The following is a 26,469-nucleotide window of genomic DNA, read 5'->3' as shown; positions in this document are numbered from 1 at the left end:
TAATTTTTTTGTTGTTATGATGATTTTATTAAATAAACACAGACTGTCCTGATTAGGCACATACAAATCATACAGAGTCATACAAGGGAAGGATCGTCCAACAAAGAGACAAAAAATCTAACTGCAGAGCAGTGCAAATAGTGACTCTCCTACAGACAAAACAAAACAAAAATATCCCAAAAATTAAAAAGACAGTCCCTCGATGACTTGTAGTTATTGTTCCTGTTGAAGAAAATGAAAATCAGTTACATAAATCTTGATTTACATGGACAGTGACACAGGATTGTTGCTGTGAGTTAGAAATAGGGAATGATTTCAGTTTGTTTCACAGACTAACCTTTACGCCTCTGTGCAGCATATAATGTGACCTCAGGTCATTCTGACAGTTGGCATAAGCCATGCCAAGTCCCGCTCCTGAGCCGAATGAAATCGGCCATGTGTGCCCTACAAACCAAACAGGTACATTATTTCTTCTCGTGCACAACATCACAATGTGGTTAACAACAAAACAGAGATGTTGCTGAAGTTCTCTACATACTCTAGTCTATTTTACATTTTTTACATTACTGGATTTTACTATTCACAAGCTCCTTTGTGTGCATTTTGGGTGGATGAGTGTTGTTTGTGGTCTTCTCACAACAAAAGCAACAAACAGACCAGATTCAAATTTTGCATAGAATAATGTGTTGAGTTGGAAAATACAGCTGCTGTTGCATAAAAGAAAACGCTTTTTAGCTGCTAGCAGTAGCTGACAACTACTTGTACATGCTGGGATGGAGCATCACTCTTAGCTATGCTCCTCCTGTCAAGGATCTGTTAAAGGTTCAAGATGCAGTACAGAATCAAATCCAATGAAACTACTTACGTTTGAAGAACAGAACAGAAAACACGATTCCTAACCCGAGCCCAGTGCCTGAAAAAAAAAAAGAGTAAACATTTAGAAATACATAGATGACAATGTACAGCTGTTGCTTTATTTCCATTTATTCAAAGTTTGCGTATCATGTTGGTAATTGTGTCATTCTTTCTCTGAATCATATAATATGCACTTATATTGTGTATTATATGTTTTTCATGTTATACATGACTGGGACATAACCAGAGAACAAGCCTTTTTTGTTGCTTAGGAATGCAATACTTTCTAATACACACGACATTAAACTTTCACACTTGAACTTGTACTCTCATTCATACAATAGGATGGTGGGAAGCACAGTATCCCCAAGCCCCACCCCAATATTTTTCTCTGAAACTGGTAAATAAGGAGATGTTATTTCCTTTAACTGTTCCAAAGATCATCTGTAGTCTTAATAATACACCGACTCCCTTAAATGAAAATGTGCCAGTCACCTCTCTCCAATAGCTGATACACTCAACAACATCACACCAAACTCCATTCAAACATCTGGCAATTTTATGATCGTTAGTTTATCGGGAGTATATACATGACTATGGATTTTTTTTGCGATATAACAGGATCCACAGTTCTTAATACCAGTGATTCATCAAGTAATATCGAATTAATAATTAATAAATGAACTCAACTTTCCGCAGCTCCCTGCCGCCGTCATTTCTATCTAGTGTTATCAGCCGAGACAATTAAAGGCTTAACGTTACATGGCTTTAAAATTATGTTCATCGGTATTTTTAATGTATGCCGAATTCAAGGGTGGACATGCTGTCTCCAAAAAAGTCTTACTTAGTGTCCTAGTAAAGATGAACGTATCGATAAATTAAAAAAAAATCTATATTAACATTTTCTGAGTGGTGTTTCCCCTTCGCTTCTTTCCAACAGAGAAATCTAAGCTAAACGCGGCGTTAATTTTGAGTATCATTCAGGCAAATGTATTAGTGTTTCCCTTTATTGATGCAACTGTACAATGAACCCTAATTTTACTAAATAAAAAGATCAAGTCATGGATGTCTGACTGGTCACTGAGTTGTCCTTTACGACACCCTTTATGGCTAGCTAGTTAGCCTCTCGTCCAGTCAATGACAGCTGTGGACGACAGTAAAAACTCCTGCTTTTTGTTGCTATTGTTCTTGGACATTACAATGCCGTTACACAGAGAGGACTTTGGGATATTTACCGAATTTAATGGCACCGTCTGCCAGGCATCGATCCCACTTTTTCCCCAGCTCCTTCTCAGACATGCTGAACATTAGCTTGAGGCAAAGCTAGAAGTGTCAAATCCAGCCCTGCTGATGCCTTCACGGTCTGTCGGAAATGCTATGCAGTGTCGTCTTGAACGCAGAGGAAGAACAAAATGACAGAGAGCGGGAGGTTTGTTGAAGTCCAAGGTTTAAAAATGGTACTTTGTAACGGGAGGATATGGATAAAATAATTTATATCCGAAATAAGCGCTGAACTAAGTGAAAGGCCGTATGTGCCTCGTCACTTGAACGCCGCATTATGACTATCATTCTTGCAAACCTCGCGATGCGTTCAGTCCAACGCGGCTCAATGTCGCCATCGTGCGTTTAGAAATAGAAGAGCCCAGTCTGTTATTCATCCTCCTACATACAGTATGTTATCTCAGAAACAAACATTCACAGACGCACAACTATTTATTGCAAATTTATTTTAAAGTTTCTGAATGAAATTTCGTTTGACACGAATCAGTACACTGTCATGAAGTCATTACAGCATGTTCACCCTAGTAACACTGATTTCCTGAGATGACAATGTACAATTTCAGTGCCCAAACATTTGATATCCGTTACACAAAAAGTTGGCATATTTTGAAATTGTTACCATAAAATAAAGATGTGCCATCAACTGGGACACGTGATTACTCTGCACACAAATCTGAAACTAGAAAACTGGTGTCGAACACACAGAATCAAAATACTAAACATGGAAATTGTGTCATATATGAATTCTATGAACAGACAAACGTATCAAATTCATATAATGATAGATAATCACATACAAATGATCCATCACCACTACTCAGCAGGCAAACTGTGTGAAACAGCCAAAAGTCATCTTGTTGGCAAAGGGATTATCAAACACAGCCTCTTAAAATGATGCGACCTACGAGCGAGCTGCTTAATAGACTTCAAGTGAACTCATAGCAGGGGTGGTTATGAGCATTTTAAATATATTGTGAGCGTGCGTGAACAGCAAAGGGGCACCAAAGAGGTAGAAACTGTGTCCTTGAAGACTAAATGTATCTTTGGCCAAAAACAAACAAACAAAAAAAACAACCTTTTACTGCTTTTACTGCCTTTTACTCCAATACATGTGTTTTACATTTATCTGGAATTCACTCCAACACGACTGCAGTGACAACACACATACTGTACATATGAAAATATACAACAGCTACCATCCATATATACCTGCTGGTAAATGCTTCTTTGAGCCAGTTAGATTATTGAGTTTAAGTGGCCTTCACTACAAAAAAATATGTTGTGGTTTGACTGAATTCCAGCTTATGTAAAAAAAAAAAAAAAAAAAAAAATAACGTAGTGAACCTAGGTGAAGACACCATCAACCCTGTCTACTGTTCTTTAAGGACTTTTTGTTACCCCAACCACAGTTTACACTGAGGCTGCTGATCACTTGTTAGACCCTGGCTGGGGGGTCTGTTCTTGTGCTGCTGCTGCTGCTGCTACTGCTACTGCTGGCTGGTTGGTTTCCTCTCTCGCCGCCTTCACGGAGCTTTTGCTGATGCTCAGGAGGTCTCGCAGCTCCTTGTTCTCAATCTGAACAGGATAGCAGATTGAATTTTTATATTATTTTATATTTTCTCACTTACTGTACCTTTAGTGGTATCTAGTCATGCACAGTTGTGATTTAAGTAGAAAAATTTAACCAAAGAAATAATTACTTTTTTGTGGGGTTTTTTCAATGCTGCAAGATCCACAAATGAAATTAATTTCATTGTGATTGTATTAGATGGCAACAGACCTGAGCAAATAAAACCAAAACTATCTGTATTCCTAGATGTTTGTTTTGCAACACACCTATTATTCAGTTACAGTACATCTCCTTCTCTACATACATTGCCACATATATAAACCATATCTACAAAGAGAGTATCAAAGAGCAAAGATGATTTTCAGTAATAGCTACCCAGAAATAACTAGAATTTGAACCAGACAGTATGTTCTTGCTCACCTCCAGTTGAGCGAGCCTCTCTCGAACAGAACAGTAGTGCTGATCATCCACCTGCACTGCTCTTCTCATCACCTGGCCCATCTCGCATATCCGCTCTACCTGGCTCTGCACTTCCTAGATAAAAATAAGACCACAAAATTCCCCAAAATCCCAAAATGAATGGATTTTTAGCTCTACGTCTATCACTGTGAAATCCTATTGTACACATGACTGAGAATTTTAAAACATTAAGAAAAAGCCACTGTACTTTTGCGTGGTCCTCGTGGAGGCTGAGCACAGGTTTGGTGTCCAGCTCTTTCTTCGCCATCATCAGCTGGAGCATCTGTTTGCGGTACCGACCCATAATCAACTCTAGCGCGTACTGATGCTCTTCAAGAGACAACCATAGTTCTGTAAAGACAGTCATGAAGACACCTCAGCGGATTGGCACATATATAAAACACTAGCAACATAAACAACAGAATAGTGTTAATAGAGGTTGTTTTGTTTTTTTAAACCTTTATTCTCCCGCTGTAGTTCCTTGATTTGAGTGTTTTCCTGAGTCAGAAGGACATGAGGCTTGTATTTGGTCAGCTCCTGAATCTCTGAAGTGTCTTCTGTGTGCTGAGAGAAGAGAGAAGTAAAAGGCAGCTGAAATAAATTATAAAGTATAGAGTCTATGACAATATGCATTTAACACCCTACATCAAAGAATAATGAGGCTACAACAATGAGTGTGATGGTACAAAGCCATTGTTTAAGTTGATTTTTTATTTTATTTTAAGAGACAACATTATGTCATTATGAAAAGGTTAAGTACAAGAACATTATTCGGCTACAGAGGAATATTTCCATGACATGTTACTGAAAAATAAGTTAATTTAACATTGTTGTTATTACCTCAAACGTACCAATTTTACTGATTTTTTCATACATACACATTTTGAAAGTGATAAGTATCTTCGGGTAAACTGGAAACTGAACTGACCCAGCAGGTAGCACTTTGATTTCAATATCATCTCTGCTTTTGGTTCAAATGTGCTGTGCTTTGATGGGATGAGACGAGACATTATCACTGAGCTGGTTTGATGTGTTGTTGACATGTCTGTCCTTACCTTGTCTGGAAGGGCATTTCCCACCTCTTTCATGCCCTGCACCCTCTGGCTGAGGGCCCCGGACTGCTCTATCAGCCCCTCGGCGGCCGTGTCGTGCTCTTTCAGCCTCTCCAGAAGGGTCCGAGCATCGCCCAACACTTTTTCTAAAGTGCAGGCCATTTACTGGAAAACTGACAACTGTATGTAACGTCAACAAACTACTTCACACCAAAATTACCTCGCGGGCTACGTAGGCTTAGTTAGCCGCAGCAGCTACAATGCATTTACAGCAACGAGTGCAAACTATTAAGGTTACGGGTATCTGGAAGTACTTGTCAGTAGACAGAGTGAGTGCAGTAGGTACAAATAAAAAATGAACTACTCTGTGTTGTTGTCAAGTCAGCCGTTTCCGTGTGAGGCACAACGACAACGTCACGTCCTCATTTCTTCTTCTTCTTTGGTTTAGCTGGCGGACTACACACCAACGTTAAAGATGAATGCCGCCACCTACTGTATCTGAGTGTATAACATCATGACTTTAAACAAAAACTAACAAACAGACGAAAAAAGACTTTATCAAGAAGTTATTTTCTGGATATTAAACCTGTTTCGTTTAAATATTTAAATAAAGCTCTTTGAACCTGTAAATGTTTCTCCCCTGTCTCTATGTTGCCCTTTGTTGTTAGTTATCAATAAGTGCGTTTACATGCACACTAATATCCTGGTTATGATCAGGTTTTTGGAGTATCCTGGTTATGTATGTAAACAGCTTATCCCGGTTTCAGAAACATGGATAAGACCTTTTCCTGATTTTGATAAACCTAGATATACTTCCTGGAGTACCCCGATAGAAACCAGAATACTGTAGCACGTAAACGCCTCATCCAGGTTTCTGAACCATCTCATAGTGGCTAAGATGATGAAAAATCAAGACACACCTGCAGGCAGACCATCAGAAACCTGGATACTGTTATGATCATGTATACAGGGATATGAATAACCAGGTTCTTCATGTTCCATATCCCGAATATAATTAAAAACAGGATAAGACTCAAAACCAGGATACTAATGCACATGTAAACACACTCAGTCTGTAAAAACAAAATATGTATTTCCATGGCTGTTGTTGTGGATGAATTAGTAATCTACTTCTGTCCCAGTCCAAATTAACTTAAACTGCCATGTTTAGCAAATCAAATTAAATTAGTCTGATAGATGTTTTTGTACTGATAGAACCTGGTGGAACCTAATTTTCGCTTTATGATTTTCATAGTATTTAAAGAAAACTATCTGGATGTTGTATAGCATAAGCAAAACTAGTGAATGTCCAGAAAGTACGAGTCCACAGTGAATATATGACATTGAGGCTGGCAGCTGGGACTAAAGTGTCAGTTATTTGGAGGGTAGAGTGGTCTCGACCAGCATGTTGGATTCTGATGTAGGCTGGTCATGTCAGAGTTATGGCTTCTGTGGGAGTCAGGGTTGAGGTTGTTGGTTACAAGGGCGTGTGCAATACTATACCAGCTGCGAACAGCTGCAAGAAGTGAAATAAGTCTACATCTGGCTCTAGAAATGTACAACAATGTTTTGCATATAGTCTACAGTTGTGAACACAGGCTTTGGAATAAAACTTACATTGTAAAATCAATATTTGTGGAGGAGCCAGTCCATCTATCTATCTGGAATGGTGTCTGCTGTTTTATCCTCTTTGCTTGACATGCTACTCTGACTGATTACACTGATTACTGACTACAGTTATATGATTAGGTGATTTAAGTGATTTACCTTTTCTACTGTTTGCTTAATTTCAATGTTCATTTGTGCGTATGTTTTGTGTTTAGTCCTCTAAAGAAAGACAAAAAACAACACAGAAATGGATGTGACAGAACACAAGACAAGTGAGACAAGCATTCAGGTAATTCACTTAATTTAATAATTTTCAAAAATCAGTTTATTTTTGTTCCACATAATCCATGTAAGAACAGACAGACAGAAACATGCTTTATTAACATGCTTTATTTCCATACAGGAGCCTTGTATTTATCTTTATCTTCTGTGTCAGTTGCTCAACACGCTGTTTAAAAGTCAGACTGCTATCAAGCCAAATTCCCAAGTATTTATAAGTTCAGACAAGTTAATTTCAATATTTTAATAATTTCATATGAGGAACTGATTTATTTTAATTTAGTTGTAGTCACTTTGACTGGATTCAGTTCAATTCAGTTCAGCTCTGTTATGACCTGGTTTAAGTTGCCACAACAAAAGAGAGTGATGGATGTGTGTGTGTGTGTGTGTGGGGGGGGGGGGGGGGGGGGGGGGGGTGTTGTAAGGTGCAAAACCAGGCATAAAAATAAATTTAAAGCAACATAATAACATAATAAACCAAATGAACAGCTATTTTTTAAATATCTGAATGATACAGAAACCCTGAAACTCTAAAATGAAACACAAATATTACACAAGCTCCATTAAGCTCATTACGATGTCTTAATAACTGCTTGTTAAATTATATCTAAAATACAACAACATAGCATCAAAGTGACTATTTGCATGAATGACTGTGCTGATTGGGGTTAACAAGGTTTGGGGCTGGTAGGAGAATTGCATTCAACATTATTGTTCCCTCTGAGTTCAGTGTTTCCCGTCTGTAGACATTTAAATGTCTTCATTCTTTCTGCTATTTTCTGCCAAATGCTCTAATCTTTTATTGAGAATTCACTGTTAAAAATATGTCATTTAGCCTATATAAATTTTGTCTAACTTCTCATTTTTTATTTTGTTCTCTGTTTGTCTTGTGTTTGTGCTGTTTAGTTGCTCTTTGTCCCAACTGTGTTCTCGTGTAATCGTTCTAAACTGAGTCAGGCTCCACTGTTAAAATAAAATGAAATTATTGATATATTTTCTTTTCAAAATGATTGAATACTAAATGTGTCTAATTTTAGATTTCATCTTACTTTTTGTGTTGAGTTATAATGAGTTCACCTGTATTGAACTCTTTGTAACAGAGGTACAGATCTTTAGGAGGGTCTAACCCTCCCAAACCCATTTGACAATGTTTCACCCAAATATATGTTTCCTGTTCTTCATTTAGTGATGTTGTTTAACAGTCTTATCAGAGGGAAATAGCGTCTACTGCTCATCAGTTAACATACTGAGATATGACCAAATTAAAAATAAGTTATCAATAATGATTATAGGATTTTTCTCTCTGTTTTTACTAATGATCTATAAACAACAATAAAGAAAATTCAAATGGAACATTGTCTACAGACCCTCTTAAAGATCTTTCCTTCTCACACAAAATCAAACATACAAGGAATTTGAAGTTATTAACAAGTTACAAAATGATTTAATCAAATTAAATTACTTTTACACTTTAACAGCTACTACTAATCCATCTATGACCTGTTTTATCACTCCTGACCGATAGAATTGCTGCTACTGTTATTATCAATACTCTTAATACTTTCTACATGACTTTTTAATGTCTTTATTAGATTCTTTTTTTAGATTATTGATACATTTTAAAGTTTCCCTTTCAAAAGGTATTTCAGTACTGCTGTTGCTATTGCAGCTACCAAAGTTATAAAATCTGATACAAATATTACAATAATATTATTATATTAAACTACTGCTGCTCATTAATGAATTAAATGTTCCATTTAAACTTGTTGCGTTATAACAACTTAACCTGTGTTGAACCCTTTGTTACAGAAGGAAAGATCTTAAAGAGGGTCTAACCCTCCCTAACCCTAACCCTCTGACAATGTTCCATCCAAATATATGTTTCTTCATATTGCAATGTCATGACCTAACAAGACACTTGTTAAATAAGCTATCAAACACCGGCCTATTTTCTGGCAAAATTTTAAATTGCTCATCATTCAATATATTCAATCATAAACAAAAAAGTAGTTATTATTTAGAATTAGTATGAATGAACATTTTTCTACTTCTTTTGTCATTAAATGCTGAGCTGTGCACAGTAAAAAGATTTGAATGGAACACCGTCTACAGACCCTCTTAAAGATCTTTCCTTCTTTTACAAAGTTATTATGACCAGTTCACCACAACAGAGAAAACAATATGGACAAAACTTAGTTATTACAAACACTTTAAGTGCTACTACTGCACTAGTCCATCTATTAGTTGTCAGTAATGTTATCACTTCTGATTCTGAGGAGCCAACAAGACGTCCATCACAGCTACTAATACTGTTTACAGTCTCTTACTACTACAGAGAAAACAGCTGAAATGTCTCTAATACTACTGATACAGCTGCTGCTACTGATAACATCACCACTCTCATACTTTTCATGACTTTTTGAAATCATTTTTTAAAATTGTAGAAATGCTACTCATCAGTGAAATAAATGTTTATATTTTTAAGCTGTATCAACCTAAATTCATTTGAGGATTTCATCAGACTTTGCACAAGTTCCTCTGGAACCACAAAAGGCTTATACAACTTTTTTAAACATATGCAGTAGTATTCCCCAATACCTGTAAAGATGCTCTATGTGTAAATTTCAATTTCCTCTTTCAACTGTAATTCTGGGTAAAATTATCTAGTATAATATATCTATATAATAATAGTAATAATAATAATTATATATTAATATAATAATATGTAATTATCTATATAATAAACAGCAACATTATCAGATAATGTTTTTCACTTCTAAAGTCATTAAATACTGACCTGTGCACAACAGCAACAAAAGACTTGAATGAAACATTGTCTACAGATCCTCTTAAAGAGTTTTCCTTCTTTTCACCACAAGACAGAAAAAATATGGACAAAACTATAAAGCATGTTTGACTTATCATTACTTCTTTTGTTTTTCAAAGAATGTGTAGAAGCTATCAGAGACTTAAGACTTAATACTTATCTACATGCTAAAAAAAATGAAATAGTTAAAAAGAAAAATCTGTATGTATACTAAAAACAAATGAAATCATTAAAAAATCATCTATATAAGACAAAGAAATGTATGTAAACTGTGAACATACTGAGGTTATTATTTCTAAAATGTTTTTGTAGAATTTGTGGAGTTTTTTTGTTTTTTTTTTAAACTTTAGAGGTAAGTGAAAGTTTGAAGAAAATGAAAGAGTTAAAACTTATTTACATACTAAACATGTATAAAACAATTCAAATCTAAATACTAAAAAGGCATAAAAGAATTAAAAGAATTAAAACTTTTTTTTGTTTTCGTTTTTTTTTTTTTTGTTTTTAGGAATCGTAGAAGGAAGTGAAAGTAGAGTTGGTGTGTGTGTTTATGCACTAAAAGAAATGAAATATTTCAAATTTATCTACATACTAAAAAAAAGGTATGTCAACAAATATACTGTCATACTAAGAGTGAATGAACTTGTATAGTGTATATAGTGAGGTTATTATTTTGTGTGTTTTTTTATTTTTTACTTTTAAAGGTTAGATTAACTAAAAGTTTGAAGGAAAGAGTTGGAACATGTCTGTGTGTAAAGACTTACCATCACATCACCATCACCATTTCAAACAAATCGTAGAACATATCAGTCAAAGAGTTAAACAGACTAGCAAAACTTATCTACATGCTGAAAAGGAATGAAAGAGTTAAAACTTATCCACATACTGAAAATGTAAAAAAGAGTTAAACCATATCTACATACTAAACATGTATGAAAGAGTTAAAACTTATCTACATACTAAAATTGTATAAAAGAGTTAAAACTTATCTAAGGGTAATATTTTTTTTTAAAAGGGAGAAAGAGGGAATAAAAGGTTTGCACAACGTGTGCAGTGTGTGTGTGTGTGTGTGTGTGTGTGTGTGTGTTACATCTCTGGGTCGTACGGAGAGGAAGTCATCCATGCCATGACCATCTCTGCCACTGCATTAAAAGCAGAGGGTGGGAGTCCACCGGGCTGGGGTCCGTAAGGGCCGGGCCAGAGGGGCGTGGCCGTGACATCATCATGCTGAATGTCATCTACGGGCTCCTGGAGGACTCTGGGCTGGATCTCCTGCTGCCTTCCTCCTGCCGTCCTTCCCTGAACCTTTTAAGCACACAGAGAGGAGGAATCAGTTCAGACTAGTTCAGCTACACCCTTTAGACTGATGCAGTTTTGCTGTTGAACCAGATGGATCATGGATCAGGATAGAATGGTTTGGACCACCGGGGGCACGTTCGGACTGCTCACCTCCAGCTGGACACCCTCCAGGCTAGCCTGTGGGGCAGAGGTGGAGGGCTGGGGGCTGGGGCTCCTCTCTGACAGGACAGCAGCATTCTCACGGAGTCTTCTCTGCGGAGGCTCCTCCAGGGCTCTGGAGGTGCTCTCCTGCTCCCTCCGTCTCTTCCTGCTCGCACCAGCCTGTTAGTTACACAGATAGACAGAGTTGACTCAAACTGGATGATTAGACTATTAATAATTAAAGGAATACTACAGGCCTATATATCATGGCAGAGACTTCATGTAACAAGTAGGCTTACTCAGTACGTTACATGTAATTAAGTGATTACAAATAATTGTCATTCAAACGTATTGGATTCATATTTTCGAGTAAATATCTGAAATCAGCTACATTAAGTGAGACTAACTTTTGCTGAACAACGGCTACTGTGGCTACAAGTGGTAATTACAGGGTAATGGGGAATGATAAACATACAGTAGAATAAGTAGAGAATACTCATGAATGAGCAGACTCAGTAGTTAGTTATGCAGCAACATTTATCTAAAGGTTGTCCAAGTGAAAAAATAATATATTTGAGTGTATTTAAAATGTATTGAAATGTTGTATGTTTCAAGAACATTTACATAAATGAGTACTTATTCTAAATAGATTGAAAGTATATGAATATTATGCTATCATGAAATACTACAAAGTATATTTCTACCTCACTTAAGTTAAATTGAAATATACTGTACTTGTAATAAATTTTTAGTAAAATTTGAGTACAAAATTAGTTGTTCCATTTTAAATACACTATTTACTAGTCTGGACACAAGTACACTTTAGTGTGCCGTAGCATGCTAACATTTAGTTTACTTTAGTGTATGATTTTATCATTAGGGTGCTGACATTAGCTGGCAGTGATGGCAGGCACCACATTTCTTTATGCAATCTTTTGTTGTAAAATGATAATAAATAAATCTTGAATCTTGATCTTGATCTCTTCAAAGTAAATATCACCCAACAATGTTTTATATCCAGCTAAGAAATGTTTTTGATCCACAAGATGAAAATGGAAAATCCCCCAAAATAGAATATGAATTAACAACCACAGAGACACTTGAGGATGAGATACAATTTCTTGTCCTTTGTCTGTCCTTTGATTTAAGGTAGAGAGGGATAAACTTTTGCTTACATTTGTTTTCCAGACTGTGCTTTAAACAAATAAATTTAAACAATATAGCAAGTAGCTTATATTTCATATTAAATTTGATTAGGCATCAGCATCATGACTTCAGTCTGATCTGACTCAGAATAACTGAGTATAGAAGAAATAAAAAGTCATTAAGGCGATACTTCACAGGATTTGAAATTTGTCTCTTAGCAACAGTAGGAGCCACTGTGGCACATCCCATAATAATCTAATTAACAGATTAGTGCCACCTGCTTGACATTTAAGAGCTTCAAGGTTTCCTTCTGTGTTTTATAGTAGATCTGAATCACAAGACTTCCTCTGCTAACATCATAAACATGAAAAAACACTTTCATGGGCTAAAACATGAACCACTGAGGAAAAATAGCAGAGCTGCTGTTTCACACAGCAAATGTCACATATTTCATGAATGTGTCTGTTGTTAAAGGCACTTAGTACGAACTCAATTGTAACAATTTTTAAAGAGGGTTCAGTTATGTAGTCATGAGTGATCTGGTGCTTGTTGTTTTATGAAACTTTTATGGTATCGTTTGTGTTTTGTGCTGCTCTGTATGTACTTTCTTGTTGAGTTTTGTGCTTTAACTTATGTATTTGTATTGTCGAGTCTTGCACAGTTCCATATATATTTTAATGTTGAGTTTTATGTATTTTAAAGGCCCATCTAGGGATAGGCATTGCAAATTAGCTTAGGATATAAATGCTGTGGTATATGGCATTAGTTCATGCTACATACTTGTGCCTATACAAATAAACGTTAAATGAACAAAACTGATCTTGAGGCCAGATGTGTGAGGATCTTACCACCCCAACTAAACTATTTCCTGCTGGACCTGCTAGAGCCCAATCTACAAGCCCCCACTGACTGCAGTCATAAAGGAAATCAGACTTGTAACACTCCAGCACATTCGGAGATATCAGACAACCACTCCCACTGGTCTCTGAAGCAGCAGCGACACATCAAACTTACTGATGACTTAAAGCATAGACCGAGGTGGAACCAAACGCATCGTCAGCGGTACAATACGTCATCGTCCAGGCGGCGCATGAAGACCTGCAGGAGGACAAACAATCAGTGGGTCAGCTGCTTGTAGTGCAAACAACTGCTGCTGCCAGGAGAAGGAGAGGGGACAATACGATACCTCGAGCAGAACCGGGCTCTAGGTTGGTTGGTTGGTACATTTACTCAAGTACTGTACCTAAGTACAAAATTTGAGGTACTTGTACTTTACTTGAGTATTTCCATTTGATGAAACGTTACACTTCCACTCAACTACATTTCAGAGGGAAATATTGTACTTTCTACTCCACTACATTTATTTGACAGCTTTAGTTACTTTTCAGATGAAGATTTGACACAATGGATAATATAACAAGCTTTTAAAATACAACACATTGTTAAAGATGAAACCAGTGGTTTCCGTTTTTGGCTTTTGACGTCTTACAAAAAGCAGTGTGTAGTCGGGGTCACATTTCATTTCAGATGTCTATGAGTTGTTAACAGCTCCACCAAATAGTGATTTTTCCCTCTAAACTTCTCACATGGTTTCATTTCAATAAATGTTCAAATGATCCAATATTTCACCAAAAATCAATGATTAGAGAAAAAGTCGGGAACCACTGGACTAAACTAGCTAACTGTATATAAAGTAGTTGAAACCAGCTACACCTTCAGCAGCTACAACAGTAACATGCTGCTCTAACACTTATGCTTCAGTGTTAATAATCTAATGATGTCATATATAATAATATATCAGTCAGAGGGACCAAACCACTACTTTTACTACAATACTTTAACTACATCAAGCTGATACTACATATGTACTTTTACTTAGGTAGGATTTTTCATGCAGGACTTTTACTTGTAAAGGAGTATTTTTACATTGCTGTATTGGTACTGTTACTTAAGTAAAGGATCTGAATACTTCTTCCACCACTAGATGTCATCAAAAAGACAGTTTCAGTGTCTACATGGTTTCATGCTTGTCTCAATGTTATCAACATGACACCCCGTGTGACTGAATGTTGATTTCCCTCAATCCTACATTACACAATATCTAGCCTGCATATATTCACTGATGTTATGGACAATAACACTTATAGTCACTGTTTTAAAGTATTACACAAAAAACTAAAGAAACATTCAAAATTATATTTCAAATGAGCACAAGCTCCTGAAAAATCTAACAGGATACACACTTTTACAGTCTGTTTTACCTTGTTGGTGTTGGTGCTCGTCTGGCTCCTGCTGGGCTCTCTCCTCCAGTAGATGTGATCATGGAGGTGAGTTGGCACATCACACATCTGTAACCATTAATGTACAGTTTAGGATGGGACTCTACTTAACACAACTGAACTGAACTGAACATTGAATAAATTAGTTCATCTCTTGAACCTGCTGAGCACACTCATGCTTCCCTTAAAGGATAGAGGTTTTACAGTTTTTCACTAGAAGAGGTTTTCCTCGCTGTAATCATTCCTCCTGTTCATATTGGCTATTAAAAGATCCCCTTCAAATGTGCTTTTAGTGTAAGTGATGGGGGCCAAAATCCACAGTGTGTCCACACAGACATTTTGTGCAGAGATGCATTTAAAAGTTGATGTGAAGCTTATATGAGGCTTCAACAGTCTGAGTTAGTCATATCAAGTGGATATCTGCCACATTTACAGTCTTTTTAGCATCAAATTCCCTCCTTGTGTTTCCTCGGACAGAGTTTCCCACTAAAAAGACTGTAATATTGAAAGATATCTACTTGATTTGACTCATTTGGACGGCTGAAGCTTCATACAAGCTTCAGATAAACTTTACACATACATTACAATACATTTTTGCACAGGAGGACTGTGGATTTTGTCCCCCATCACTTACATTGTAAGTGCATTATGAAGTGATCTTTTAACAGCCAATATGAACAGGAGGAATGATTATGGCAAGAGACACCTGTTTCAGTGTTTATTTGGGCACCTAATTGTTGTTTTAAGACAGATTTGAACATTTGCGAACTCGTCCTTGAAATAAACAAGCTATTTTCTACTCTGCATGCACATATGCATAACAGCTTTTCTGTTTTTGCTGCGATAGCACAGAAAGTAGACATTACTACAAAAAAATATCAATCACTCATGAATTGTTTAATTGAGTAATGAATGAGGGCTATATCTTGATAAAATATCTGGTTCAAAGTAGAAACTTTGGCATCTTTAAACCAACAATTTGCAAATTGCTGTTACACTGAGTTGTTCAGTGTTTCAGCAGTTTACTGAAGGTGGTTAAATGCATCACTGTGTAATAAGCAATATTTTATTTTTGTGAAGAAGTTTGAACAGTTACTGCAATCTGTATCAGTTTGCTTGCAAATCAGCAGTCAGTTCAGGATTTTGCAGTTAACGTTACTTCTGCCTTCACATTTCAGCAATGTATACACTGAAGATTTTACTTTAACATTGTATTTATGTTTTACTGAACAAACTTCCCACTGTATGAAAGTCAGTTGCTTTTGTCGTAACTTATATTCGACGCCTCAAGGCTTCAATACAGCAGAGGCGTCGAATAAAACGGCCTGAAAAAAGTCTTTGAATGATTTTAAACTCCCTAAACTCTCACATTTTCCATGATGAAACAGTAATAGGGTTGAGTTGAGGTCAGTGCGGGTCCGTATTTCGCTGGTCACTTGTACAATTTTTCAGAAATCGTCGAGTGAAGTTTCTCCTTCAGTGTCTGAAAGTGAAATGGTGACTTTGGAACGAGTGTCTCGAATATAGACGCTCCATAGCAACCAGCATCCTACGTCAGCACCAACATCAAACTGGTTTAACTGGCAATTTACAGTATTGTTTTTTTATTGACATTTTGAAATTATAGAAAATAAAATATTTTTAAATGAATTCCTTCAACACGGATTAAACAACGTTTTATAGAGGCGCAGTGCATACACTACTTTTTAGTCGGCATCCATTTCATCAGTTATACAGCAACATTTTGGCAATTTTGGTTTATTTTATGTCAATTTAAGCTTCAGACGAATTAGAGCAGAGTCAATAAACGTGGTCAATATTGTTATTGAAGGCCCAGCAACAAATATCTAGTCTGTCACTAGTTGAAAGGCATGTGAAAATCCAAAAAACTTCTTAAAATGTAATTAGCCTAAAAGTTAGCTGTAGCGGTTGTTAAATAGGACTCTGTTGTGTTTGTTAACCATATTTAAATATTTTCCTGTCAGTTGCCAGGTGCACCTCACTGAGGAGTGATCAGATGAAGACCTAGACGGAGCAAGAGACGAGAGAGGAAAAAGGACAAACAGCATAGGTAACACATACAGTTGTAACACCATGGATAAAAATCAGAAAAGCTGCAATCTGGAGAGTACCAGCCCAGGTAAAGTAACACTTACAAGGGGAGTCGGGCTCGCACTTTAGGCTGTACGAACCTGAGTTGACCCAGTTTGACAATCTAATAATTTTACACGTATCATATTGTGAAACTATTGTTAAACTAGTGCATATGCATGATCAGTGAATGGAGAATACATAAATGTGAATGTTTTACTGTTCTGCAACTTGGGCTTGCATTGGCGCTGCATTAGAAGGATTAAATAGACATAACATCTAAATATTTTATTTGTGGAGCCGCACTAAAAAAGTGCAAATAACATTGTGCAATCACTGAAAATTTTATAATCCAATAGAATCTCCAATATGAATATGAATTAAAGGACCAGTGTGTAAGATTTAATGAGATCAACTAGCAGAAATATTGGCAGAAAAGGAATATAATATTCATAAGTATGTTTTAATTAGTGTATAATCACCTGGAACTGTGAATTGTGTTTTTGTTACCTTAGACTGAGCGCTTTATATCTACTTTATATCCTGCCCACCTGCCTCACGCACCCAGCCCCTAGTCCACTTTTTAGCATTTTTCAAAATGATGCAGTGGCTGCAGTTAGGATCAGACCTTGGGGTGAAGTTAATTAACAGAAAACTGCAAAAACAAAATATGTATTTCCATGGCTGTTGTTGTGGATGAATTAGTAATCTACTTCTGTCCCAGTATAAATTAACTTAAGTTGCCTTGTTTAGCAAATCAAATTAAATTAGTCTGATAGATGTTTTTGTACTGATTGAACCTGGTGGAACCTAATTTTCACTTTATGATTTTCATAGTGTTTAAAGAAAACTATCTGGATGTTGTATAGCATAAGCAAAACAAGAAGAAGAAGAAGAAGAAGAAGAAGAAGAAGCCATGCCCCCGAGAGCCTTGCAGGTTCTCAACGTCCTGTCAAGCTCCCTGCGGGGCCCCAGCTGTGCCCCACTTTTGAAAGTGTGGATGGTGCCCTTAACAGGCCAGAACTCTTCAATGCTAAATTGGATTGCAACCAAATTTAGGAATGTTGTACATAAATTCACAAGTGCACAAGTGTGTAACATTTGATGTAATTCTGCCCACAGTAAAGTAACATTATAACATATTTCTGCAATTCTAATGTCTTTAATAAAATGAAACTTGGTACACAAGTTCTTCATTAGAATCTGCATGATATACTGAATCATGGCACCAATAGCCCCACCCTGTGGTCATGAGTAAAATATCTCTTAAATGCCATATCTCTTAAATGTAAAATACCAGGGTAACCAAAATCTGCAAAGTTGTGCAGACGGGGATGCTGAACAAGTGTGTTCTATTTTCAGCAATGCTTTGCAAGTTATTTCAGCTGTCAGCATTCACACGCATTTTCCGCAGGAAATGCATTTCTGGTATTGCTCAATGATGTTAAGCAAATATTTCAAATGCTGACAGAAAAGAGTGATAGGATGTAAGCAGTGGGGGCTATTGTGCTTGAGAATGTCCTACACAGATGACAATGATGATGGCATTATTAACAGTGGTGTAGTAATGTCAAGGAAAATCTACAAAAGTGCAATACATACCATGTCATGATAGCTGTAATATACTGGCAGCACATCAACAAATATGTTGGCAGCATCTTTGACATACATGTGATCAATTAAATTCCCCTTGTCAGTTGTATTTTGTACATACTGGGTGTAATTATGTTCAGCAAAAAAGCTGAGCAGTGTACCGTTCTCCAGCGTGTTTTCATTGCAGTCTCCCATGATGATTTTCTTGCCAGGACATTGGTCAATGACGTCAGTTGTTTTTGACAAAAAATGGTAACAGGATAAATTGCGGGTCTCTAAAGAGCTGCAGCAGTCAAGTAAATACTGTTCACTTGAAATATCAAACATTCAATATTGTAGCACTTTTTAGGCCACATTAGAACATCTTTTGTTAGTGAATGGTATATTCCTATTCCACCATGAGAGTCTTTATTGAGGTGTTGTAACTGTGGATGTGTGTTGTCATAACTATTCCCACAAGAAAGATGTGTGAACTAGAAGCTTGTGAGACAAGGTTGCTGCAATGGATCATCAACCCCTAACCATGTTTCTATAAGTCAAATGCAATCAGCATCATTCATGTGAGCATTAGCTTGAACATCTGGAAAGTGACCCTGAGTGACACTTCAGAAGATGACAATGAAATACTGATTCTGATTTTTGAGGGTAAGAAATCTCATAGTGAATTTGGAAAACTAGGTAAGAGGTGAGATACTTATACTTCCAGCTGAACATTATATGTACTTGAGTTTTTCATGTAATTTGCTGAACTTGTAGTAACCTAAATCAAAATTTCCAGACCCCTATGTATTTTGTGGTAAAGAATGGCAGCTTTTCTGTCATGTCAGTGCTGTCTTTTGTCTTTGCCTTGTTTAAAACACTGTTCTCCATTTTGCTTCATGAGTGGTTCTTTCTCTAAATTGTAGTTCCTTGGGTGAGTGAAGGTGGTCCGCCCTGATGGATTACAGATCCTGGATGAAGCAGCTCAAAGCCTCAAGGTCAGCAGTTACTGTAACAACCACATCCTATATTAGCTGCTGCAACCAAAGCTGTAGCAGATGTGTGCAAGCTAAGGTATACTGGCACAGTTGCAATGAAGTTTTCTTATTGTGTTTGTGCAGTTTTTCCTAGAATGAATGTGTTGTAAGCTAAAATTCCAAAATGTAGTTTAAGATGCTGGGATTCTTCTGCACATGGGGAATCAGAGTCAGGTTTATTGCTGAGTAGGTTTGCCCATATAAGGAATTTGCTTTGATGTTGTGGTGCATTACAATCAAAACGTACAAGACAGAGTACCAATACAAAGTAAGAAGAGAATACAAGTAATCATAAATAATATAAAACAGATTTATGATAAAAATATATAAACATATTCTAAATTGAGAAGAGCTATGAGAGTTTAACATGAATGGAATTCATTGTTTAACAATGGAATATATATATATATATATATATTCACCAGGAATGTGCAAATATTCATTGTGTACAAATATATGCAATGTGCAAATAATAATAAACATAGAATTGTGTTAATGTAAGGTGCCATGTTATATGTGGCTGGTATTATATTCTAGTGGGAAACCAAGTTATCCTCAGTTATTGTTGTACTCGTGCCCTCTCTCTATTATTTCCATCTGCACCATCCTGCCGTCTTCACCCAAAGTCTTTGGCTTTGTGGCCAAACATCCTGCAGCAGACACGTACCACTGTTATCTGTTCCAGAGCAACAAGTTTGAGACTATTCCCAGTACAGCATTCACAAAAACATATTCACACAGTTGAATGGTGACAGTTCCTTAAAGGAACAATTTAGTGGTTTATTCAGGTTTCCAAAGTCTCTTCAAAAAAGGAGTAGAGCACCAGAGGGGGACGAGGCCTGATCAAATCAAATGTTTGTAATGTCCAGTAGTGCATTTTCACTGTTTCTGTCTCCTCTTTCTTGTTCTTCTTTGGAATAAAATGCTGCAGAGGGAGAATACTGAACTGAAAAGGAGGCTTGCAGGACAATTTCACCAACAATAACTCTGTACATTGTTAATTAAACCCAGTCCCTTTGTTTTGTGGATTTTCAAATAAGTGCTCTCCCTCAGGAAAATCTTCAAGCAGATTGGTGGAACACAGAAAAAAAAAGGACTGGAGGGATAAAATGAAGAGTGAAGTGACTGCTTAATGTTGAATCCACTGCAGGTGTGTTTCCTGCATCCACAACAGTAGAGGGCAGCAGCCGTTCACCCACTCAACAAGGCAGCTGCGTTAAAATGCTGCCTTCTCGTACTCGGGAAAATTGAGTATCATTTTTTCTTGCCGATATGAGGAACCAAAGAAAGTTTTAAATACACAAAGGAAGGTGGGATTTGATATGGCTGCTGAATTACTGTGTTACTTGAGTAAATTGTAGGGACTGTCTCGTAAGAACTAATAATCCTTTCAAGGTCAAATACTGGTAGAAGAATTGTTTGTAATGGTACAACAGCTGGATAATAAATATAACTTGCCAAAGTTAGCCAAAGTTCCCGACATACTGCGCTTTGTTGTTTGACTCTAGAAATATGACGTAATGAAGCTACTAGATGCTATAAATATACCTGGATGCGCCAAGGAGTCGTTTTTGATTATTGGATATTGGATAGCGAAGGTACACAGGGCACGTGAACGCAACACAATGTGAACGTTAACTCTGGTGTGACAGAAGACTGAGTATGTCCGCTGGTGTAAACATGTTTTTGTGATGGCAGCTTTGACACTTTCAGTTTGAAAGGTAAGCAAAGTTGGCTTAAGTAACATTAGAGACGGTTACAGTCTGTGGTAGTTAACGGGTAACTCTTAGAACACCTCTGTTAGCTCGTCAGCTAGCTCACGGACAGCTGATTTAACGTTATTACGTTAAGTTACTGGCTTTATTAGCAACCACAAGGCCAGTCTCTGTAAATCAGAGCTGCCATTTTGCTCCTGAGTCAGTTTGCTCACATATCACATATTTTGTTCTCATCAACCTGCAGGCGGGCAGTAGTCGGTGGGGAACTCCGGCTTGACCGTCTACAGACGCCATGGGGAACCGGTGGTCTCGCAGCGGCAGTACCCTGTCGCTCCTGCCGGAGAGGCACAGCTCTGGGCGGCGGGGAGAGGATAAAGATTCCGATAATGACTCTTTGGATGGGCTCGGCAGACGGGAGGACATAGCCGAGTTCCCATACGTGGAGTTCACCGGCAGAGACAGCATAACATGCCCAACATGTCAAGGCACTGGACGCATACCCTCAGGTGAGAAGAAACCGCTCAAAAGCAATGAGGACGTCAAAGTTTAGCGCTAAAACTTAACCAACAGTAGCGTTAAAAGACACTTTTACCTGACTTACAGTAAGAGATATGCAATTCTGGATACGTTAATTACACTTATTTACAGAGGGCGTGTAGACTTACAAATTTAAGGCCTAAAATTCACTTTCAGACCTGTTGAAAAAAGTGACGTGATGTGCAGCTTGTCTGCAGAGCTCCATGCACTCACCGGTTGATTATGTGCAAGTAGCTAATACAGTGAATAGCACACAGCTCTACTGCCGTTTGCATTTTATGTTTACTGTAATGATCTTTCATTCAAACTAATTCTGTCTCAAAACAACAGTCAGGAGCCCAAATAAACATTGAAATAAGTTTTCCTTGCTGTAGTCATCCCTTCTGTTCATACTGACCATTAGAAGACCCCTTCATAATGCACTTACAATGTAGGCCTAAGTGATGGAGGCCAGTTTCCACAGTCCTCCTTCTGTGCAATAATGTATTTAAAAGTTTATCCAAAACTAATGTGAAGCTTCAACCGTCCCAATGAGTCAAGTCAAGTAGATATCTTTCAACGTTAGTCTTTTTAGTGCCAGAATCCCTCTTTTTGTTACTATACTTCCACCTCAGCTCAACAGGGAAACACTGTCTGAGGAAACACAAAGAGGGAATTTGATGCTAAAAAGACTAAATGTGTCAGATATCCACTTGATATGACTAACTCAGACTGCTGAAGCCTCATATAAGCTTCAGATAAACTTTAAATGCATTTTTGCACAAAATGACTGTGTGGACACATTGTAGATTTTGGCCCCCATCACTTACATTGAAAGCACATTTGAAGGGGATCTTTTAACAGTCAGTATGAACAGGAGGAATGATTACAGTGAGGAAAACCTCTTTCAGTGTTCATATGGGCACCTGAGTGATGTCGTAAAACTGACTTGAAATGTAACATGATGAATAGATGCTATGATAAGTTGAACAAACCTTCTCTTACAGATATAGTATTCTATGTGTGTTACAGGCTTTGCCGTGTGTCCAAAAATCTATTTTAAGGGGAAACACTAATCAACATGTTACACAACCTGTTATCTCTTTCCTGACAGATCAAGTGAATGAACTGGTTGCATTGATCCCATACAGTGACCAAAGGCTGCAGCCCCAAAGAACGTAAGTAACCATTTACAACATATACTGTGATATGTATCAGGCTTCCTCTGTTTTCAAGCCATTTACAAACTTAATTAAAAGGGTTTTTTTTGTAAACGTTGAACCTACATGTTCTTTATTCTAGGAAACTATATGTTGTCCTGTCAGTTGTGCTGTGCCTCCTGGCTTCTTCGCTCGTGGCCTTCTTCCTCTTCCCTCGCTCAGTGATCGTGGTGGATGATGGGATACGCTCGGTGACTGTGCGCTTTGACCACTCCAACATGAAGGTCCTAATGAACATGACGGTAGGTTTTCTTTCGCACTCAGTGCAAACAACAAATTCCACTGACTTACAGTTTGATATGTATGGTGTAAGAAAACCTAATTTTAGCTGTTCCCTTTGTGTCATTTCCTAACACCAGAATGTCATTTTGAGCAAATAGGGCGGACGTACTGTCACAAAAACATGTTGCATAATATTTATTTTAATTTCATCATGCACCATTCAGACTTATTTACTTTCTTTTTCTCAGAGCACACTAAACTTCAGCAATCCGAACTTCTTCTCGGTGCTGGTGCAGAGTGTCAGCTGCCAGGTTCTCTACATGAAGATGGTGATTGGGACTCAACAGCTGGACAATGCCACAACCATCCTACCACTCAGTGAGAGTCAGGTACAGTGATGGAAGAAGTATTCAGATCCTTTACTTCTGTAAAATTACCAATACAGCAATATAAAAATACTCCATTTCAAGTAAAAGTCCTGCATGAAAGTATAAGTACATAAATATTATGAGTTTGATGTAGTTAAAGTATTTCAGTAAAAGTAGTGGTTTGGTCCCTCTGGTACTTAAGTACAGTACTTGAATTAATGTACTTAGTTGCTTTCTACCACTGGTCAGGTACAGGAACACAGTGAATATTGTGTATTTGTGTACGTAATGAACAGTATCACTGGGTTCTCCAGATACAGTCGAACTTCCTGGTACAGAGTGCAGTATGCAAACAAAGGTGTCAACACTGTTAAGCACACTGTCGGTGTGTCAGCTACAGGATGTGGTCTCTGTTATAACCAATTGAAGACACTGATGTAAAAACAGTAACAAACTGTCACTGACTAAAACTGGAACTGTACACATGACCTCATGCCCTTGTCTCACCGGTCATCTCTATGTTAGTCATATGGTTATTCCCTTTTCAGCTCAAGATAACACAGGAGAGCTCTGTTGTGTAAATTATCAATCTTCTGCAGGTAAACTACACCGTCAGCGTGGAGATCGGCAGCAACGCTCCCTACGTCTAGTAAGTGCCTCTGTTTAAACTGTAAACAGCTGATAATCAGTGTAATGTAGAAACACAGAATCTTCCAACTGTCTACAGAGTTTGGCATGAAGAGAAAATGAGTCAAAAGTCTTCCAGTGTAACCATCTAAAAGTTTTCTGCTTTGTGTCTTTTTCAGTGCTTTCTGCACCATGCCCAGCATTAAGGTCCACAACATTGTGGTTTTTATGCAGTAAGTATCTCTTTACTTTTTTAAAATCATTTTGTTCTTTTCGTCTTGTTACTCCTGTTGTTTTCTTTACTTTTATCATCATAATCTTTGTTAATCAGCCCACAGCCAAGATGTCATCTTGTTAACACCAAGAGACAATGTTATCACACAAACCACTTCCTTAAGGTTATTGCTCGTGTGAAATTATGATCACTTCTTACTATTTTTTTTAACAACCCTGTTGGTTGTTACTGAATATTACAGTAGAGAGGTTTGGGGGGAAAGGCCCCCTTCAGATCATTTCTCATCATTTTTACCCGTGGTCTTCATCTCTGTATCGTCCTGTGTGTTTTCAGAACTGCGGTGAAAACCTCTTACATGGTGCGAACATCCCAGAACAGCCTGGAAGCCTATCGCTACATAGACTGCGGTTCCAACACCACATACCACCAGAAAACCCATTAGCACTGGCACCTCTCCCCAAGCCGCTCCCCAGCCACATCCTTCAGCCCCCCCCCCCCTCTGCTGTGAGTGCACCAGTCCTGGAGGGGATGGATCTTTTTCTCTGGAGGAGGCGGGAGATGTCAGCACACACTCTCAAAGATGGATTTTGCTCTTCCTCGCAGACAAAACCACCACCAGCAGCAGCAAAATACCAAATGGTGCTTTTTTTTTTTCTAAGCTTGCACAGAACAGTAACAGTATGTTGCTGTCATATTGTGCCATTGAATTAAGCTGTTACCTAAAAAAACACAAGTGTGTGTGAAGGGAAGGGAATTGGATATTTCTTGCCACATGGAATGAGGGCAGCTTAGTAACATACTACTTTCCTACGATTGCCTGAGCTAACTCGTCATGTCTAAAACAGAACTATTTCAATCTTGCTGACATCATGAGTCACATGCTCTCTTGGCAAATAGAATGAGTCATCGGAAAAGTGGGAGTCATTGGCAAAGGGCTCTCTAAGGCTTTGTTTCAGTAGCAGGGCAAATGTCAGAGAAAGCTCTTGTCTTAAAGGGATCACGGCTGGCATTCCCAGCTGATTAATGAAGTTCCAGCGATGGCGAGCTTCAATTAACGCTACAGAGCTCTGTCTGTGTCTGCTGCATTCTTCAGCACAGCTGGAATGTCTTGAGACACTGTAACAATGTGTAGACTGGAAGCTGCTGACTTTTTGTTAACAATAAGGGAGAAGAGACGGAGCTGGCCTGCTGTTTCCAATTTGTGTTTAATGCAACCGCAGGAGGGATCATTTAGGGATTGTGTTGATGTATCTCGAAAAATGGTACACATCGATGAATTTATTGCTTTTGCTGTGTTATTTAACTATTTCTGAAGTTGAGACTGGTTTAAACAATTTAACATATGGTGGATGTTTTAAATGAGTGAAGAAGTTATTTTTGAGTACCTCTCAGCAAGTCTAAACACACTGATTTTTTATATTCAGGATGTGGGTCCATATTTGTCCAGATTTGCTTTAAGGCATCAGCAAAGCTTGTGTGTTGATGTGAGAGTATTCTGGTTAGTATGTTTTTAATCATTTACACTCCTAGTTAAGTTACTGAAAAGGGCTTTAATATATTATCCCACATATGTACCTCATATAATATGTTCTGTTGAGCATCTGTGTTACAAAATCTTCTCCACCATGGCCTTAACAGTCCAGATGTGCTAACAGCATTTTAACATCCCATCTGATGGAAGAATCTAGACTGTAATCGATCTGTCAGACTGGGTAGAACACAATAGATTTACACTGTTAATTCCTTTGCCTTATCCAAATTTGTTAACTCATCTCCTCAGTAGCTTATCAAACCTGAAACACCTCTGCAGAGTATTTCAGACATCTGCTCTGTATAGATTTATAAGGTTGACTTCCAACACAGAAACACAGTAACTGAAAGCAATAGTGATTTGACATTTTTTTAAAGGGATGGTTCTTTTGATGGTTTCTAAATTTTTGTTTCATAAAATGAACGATTTTACCAGATTTTTTTTTTTTTTTTTTAAAGTGTAGCATATATTTTTGTGCTTGATTCTAGTTCTCAAAAAGGCAATTTTGAATAAATAAAATGAATAATGAACACCAGTAT

At 37.5% G+C, this 26,469-nt stretch overlaps 3 protein-coding genes across 3 annotated transcripts; 1 reads left to right on the top strand and 2 right to left on the bottom strand.

The window, feature by feature from the left end:
• On the bottom strand, positions 1 to 2,390 carry micos10 (mitochondrial contact site and cristae organizing system subunit 10). The gene is made up of 4 exons (XM_042410096.1): positions 2,091 to 2,390; positions 866 to 913; positions 338 to 444; positions 1 to 222 (listed from the first exon to the last, which is right to left on the bottom strand). Exons 1-4 carry the CDS (start codon positions 2,161 to 2,163, stop codon positions 214 to 216), a joined length of 237 nt encoding a protein of 78 aa, XP_042266030.1. The 5' UTR covers positions 2,164 to 2,390; the 3' UTR covers positions 1 to 213.
• A 175-nt stretch (positions 2,391 to 2,565) lies between these two features.
• On the bottom strand, positions 2,566 to 5,652 carry sike1 (suppressor of IKBKE 1). The gene is made up of 5 exons (XM_042410095.1): positions 5,221 to 5,652; positions 4,624 to 4,729; positions 4,374 to 4,516; positions 4,127 to 4,240; positions 2,566 to 3,711 (listed from the first exon to the last, which is right to left on the bottom strand). The coding sequence occupies exons 1-5, from the start codon at positions 5,377 to 5,379 to the stop codon at positions 3,565 to 3,567; spliced, it is 669 nt and encodes a 222-aa protein (XP_042266029.1). The 5' UTR covers positions 5,380 to 5,652; the 3' UTR covers positions 2,566 to 3,564.
• A 15,084-nt stretch (positions 5,653 to 20,736) lies between these two features.
• Positions 20,737 to 26,465, top strand: tmem106c (transmembrane protein 106C). The gene is made up of 8 exons (XM_042410139.1): positions 20,737 to 21,214; positions 21,456 to 21,717; positions 22,842 to 22,905; positions 23,030 to 23,189; positions 23,418 to 23,558; positions 24,137 to 24,186; positions 24,344 to 24,397; positions 24,733 to 26,465. Exons 2-8 carry the CDS (start codon positions 21,504 to 21,506, stop codon positions 24,839 to 24,841), a joined length of 792 nt encoding a protein of 263 aa, XP_042266073.1. The 5' UTR covers positions 20,737 to 21,214; positions 21,456 to 21,503; the 3' UTR covers positions 24,842 to 26,465.
• Positions 26,466 to 26,469: the final 4 nt, after the last annotated feature.

Source organism: Thunnus maccoyii, chromosome 4 (assembly GCF_910596095.1).
Source record: "Thunnus maccoyii chromosome 4, fThuMac1.1, whole genome shotgun sequence".
Classification (NCBI taxonomy): Eukaryota; Metazoa; Chordata; class Actinopteri; order Scombriformes; family Scombridae; genus Thunnus; species Thunnus maccoyii.
This window is presented reverse-complemented; position numbering and strand designations above follow the sequence as displayed.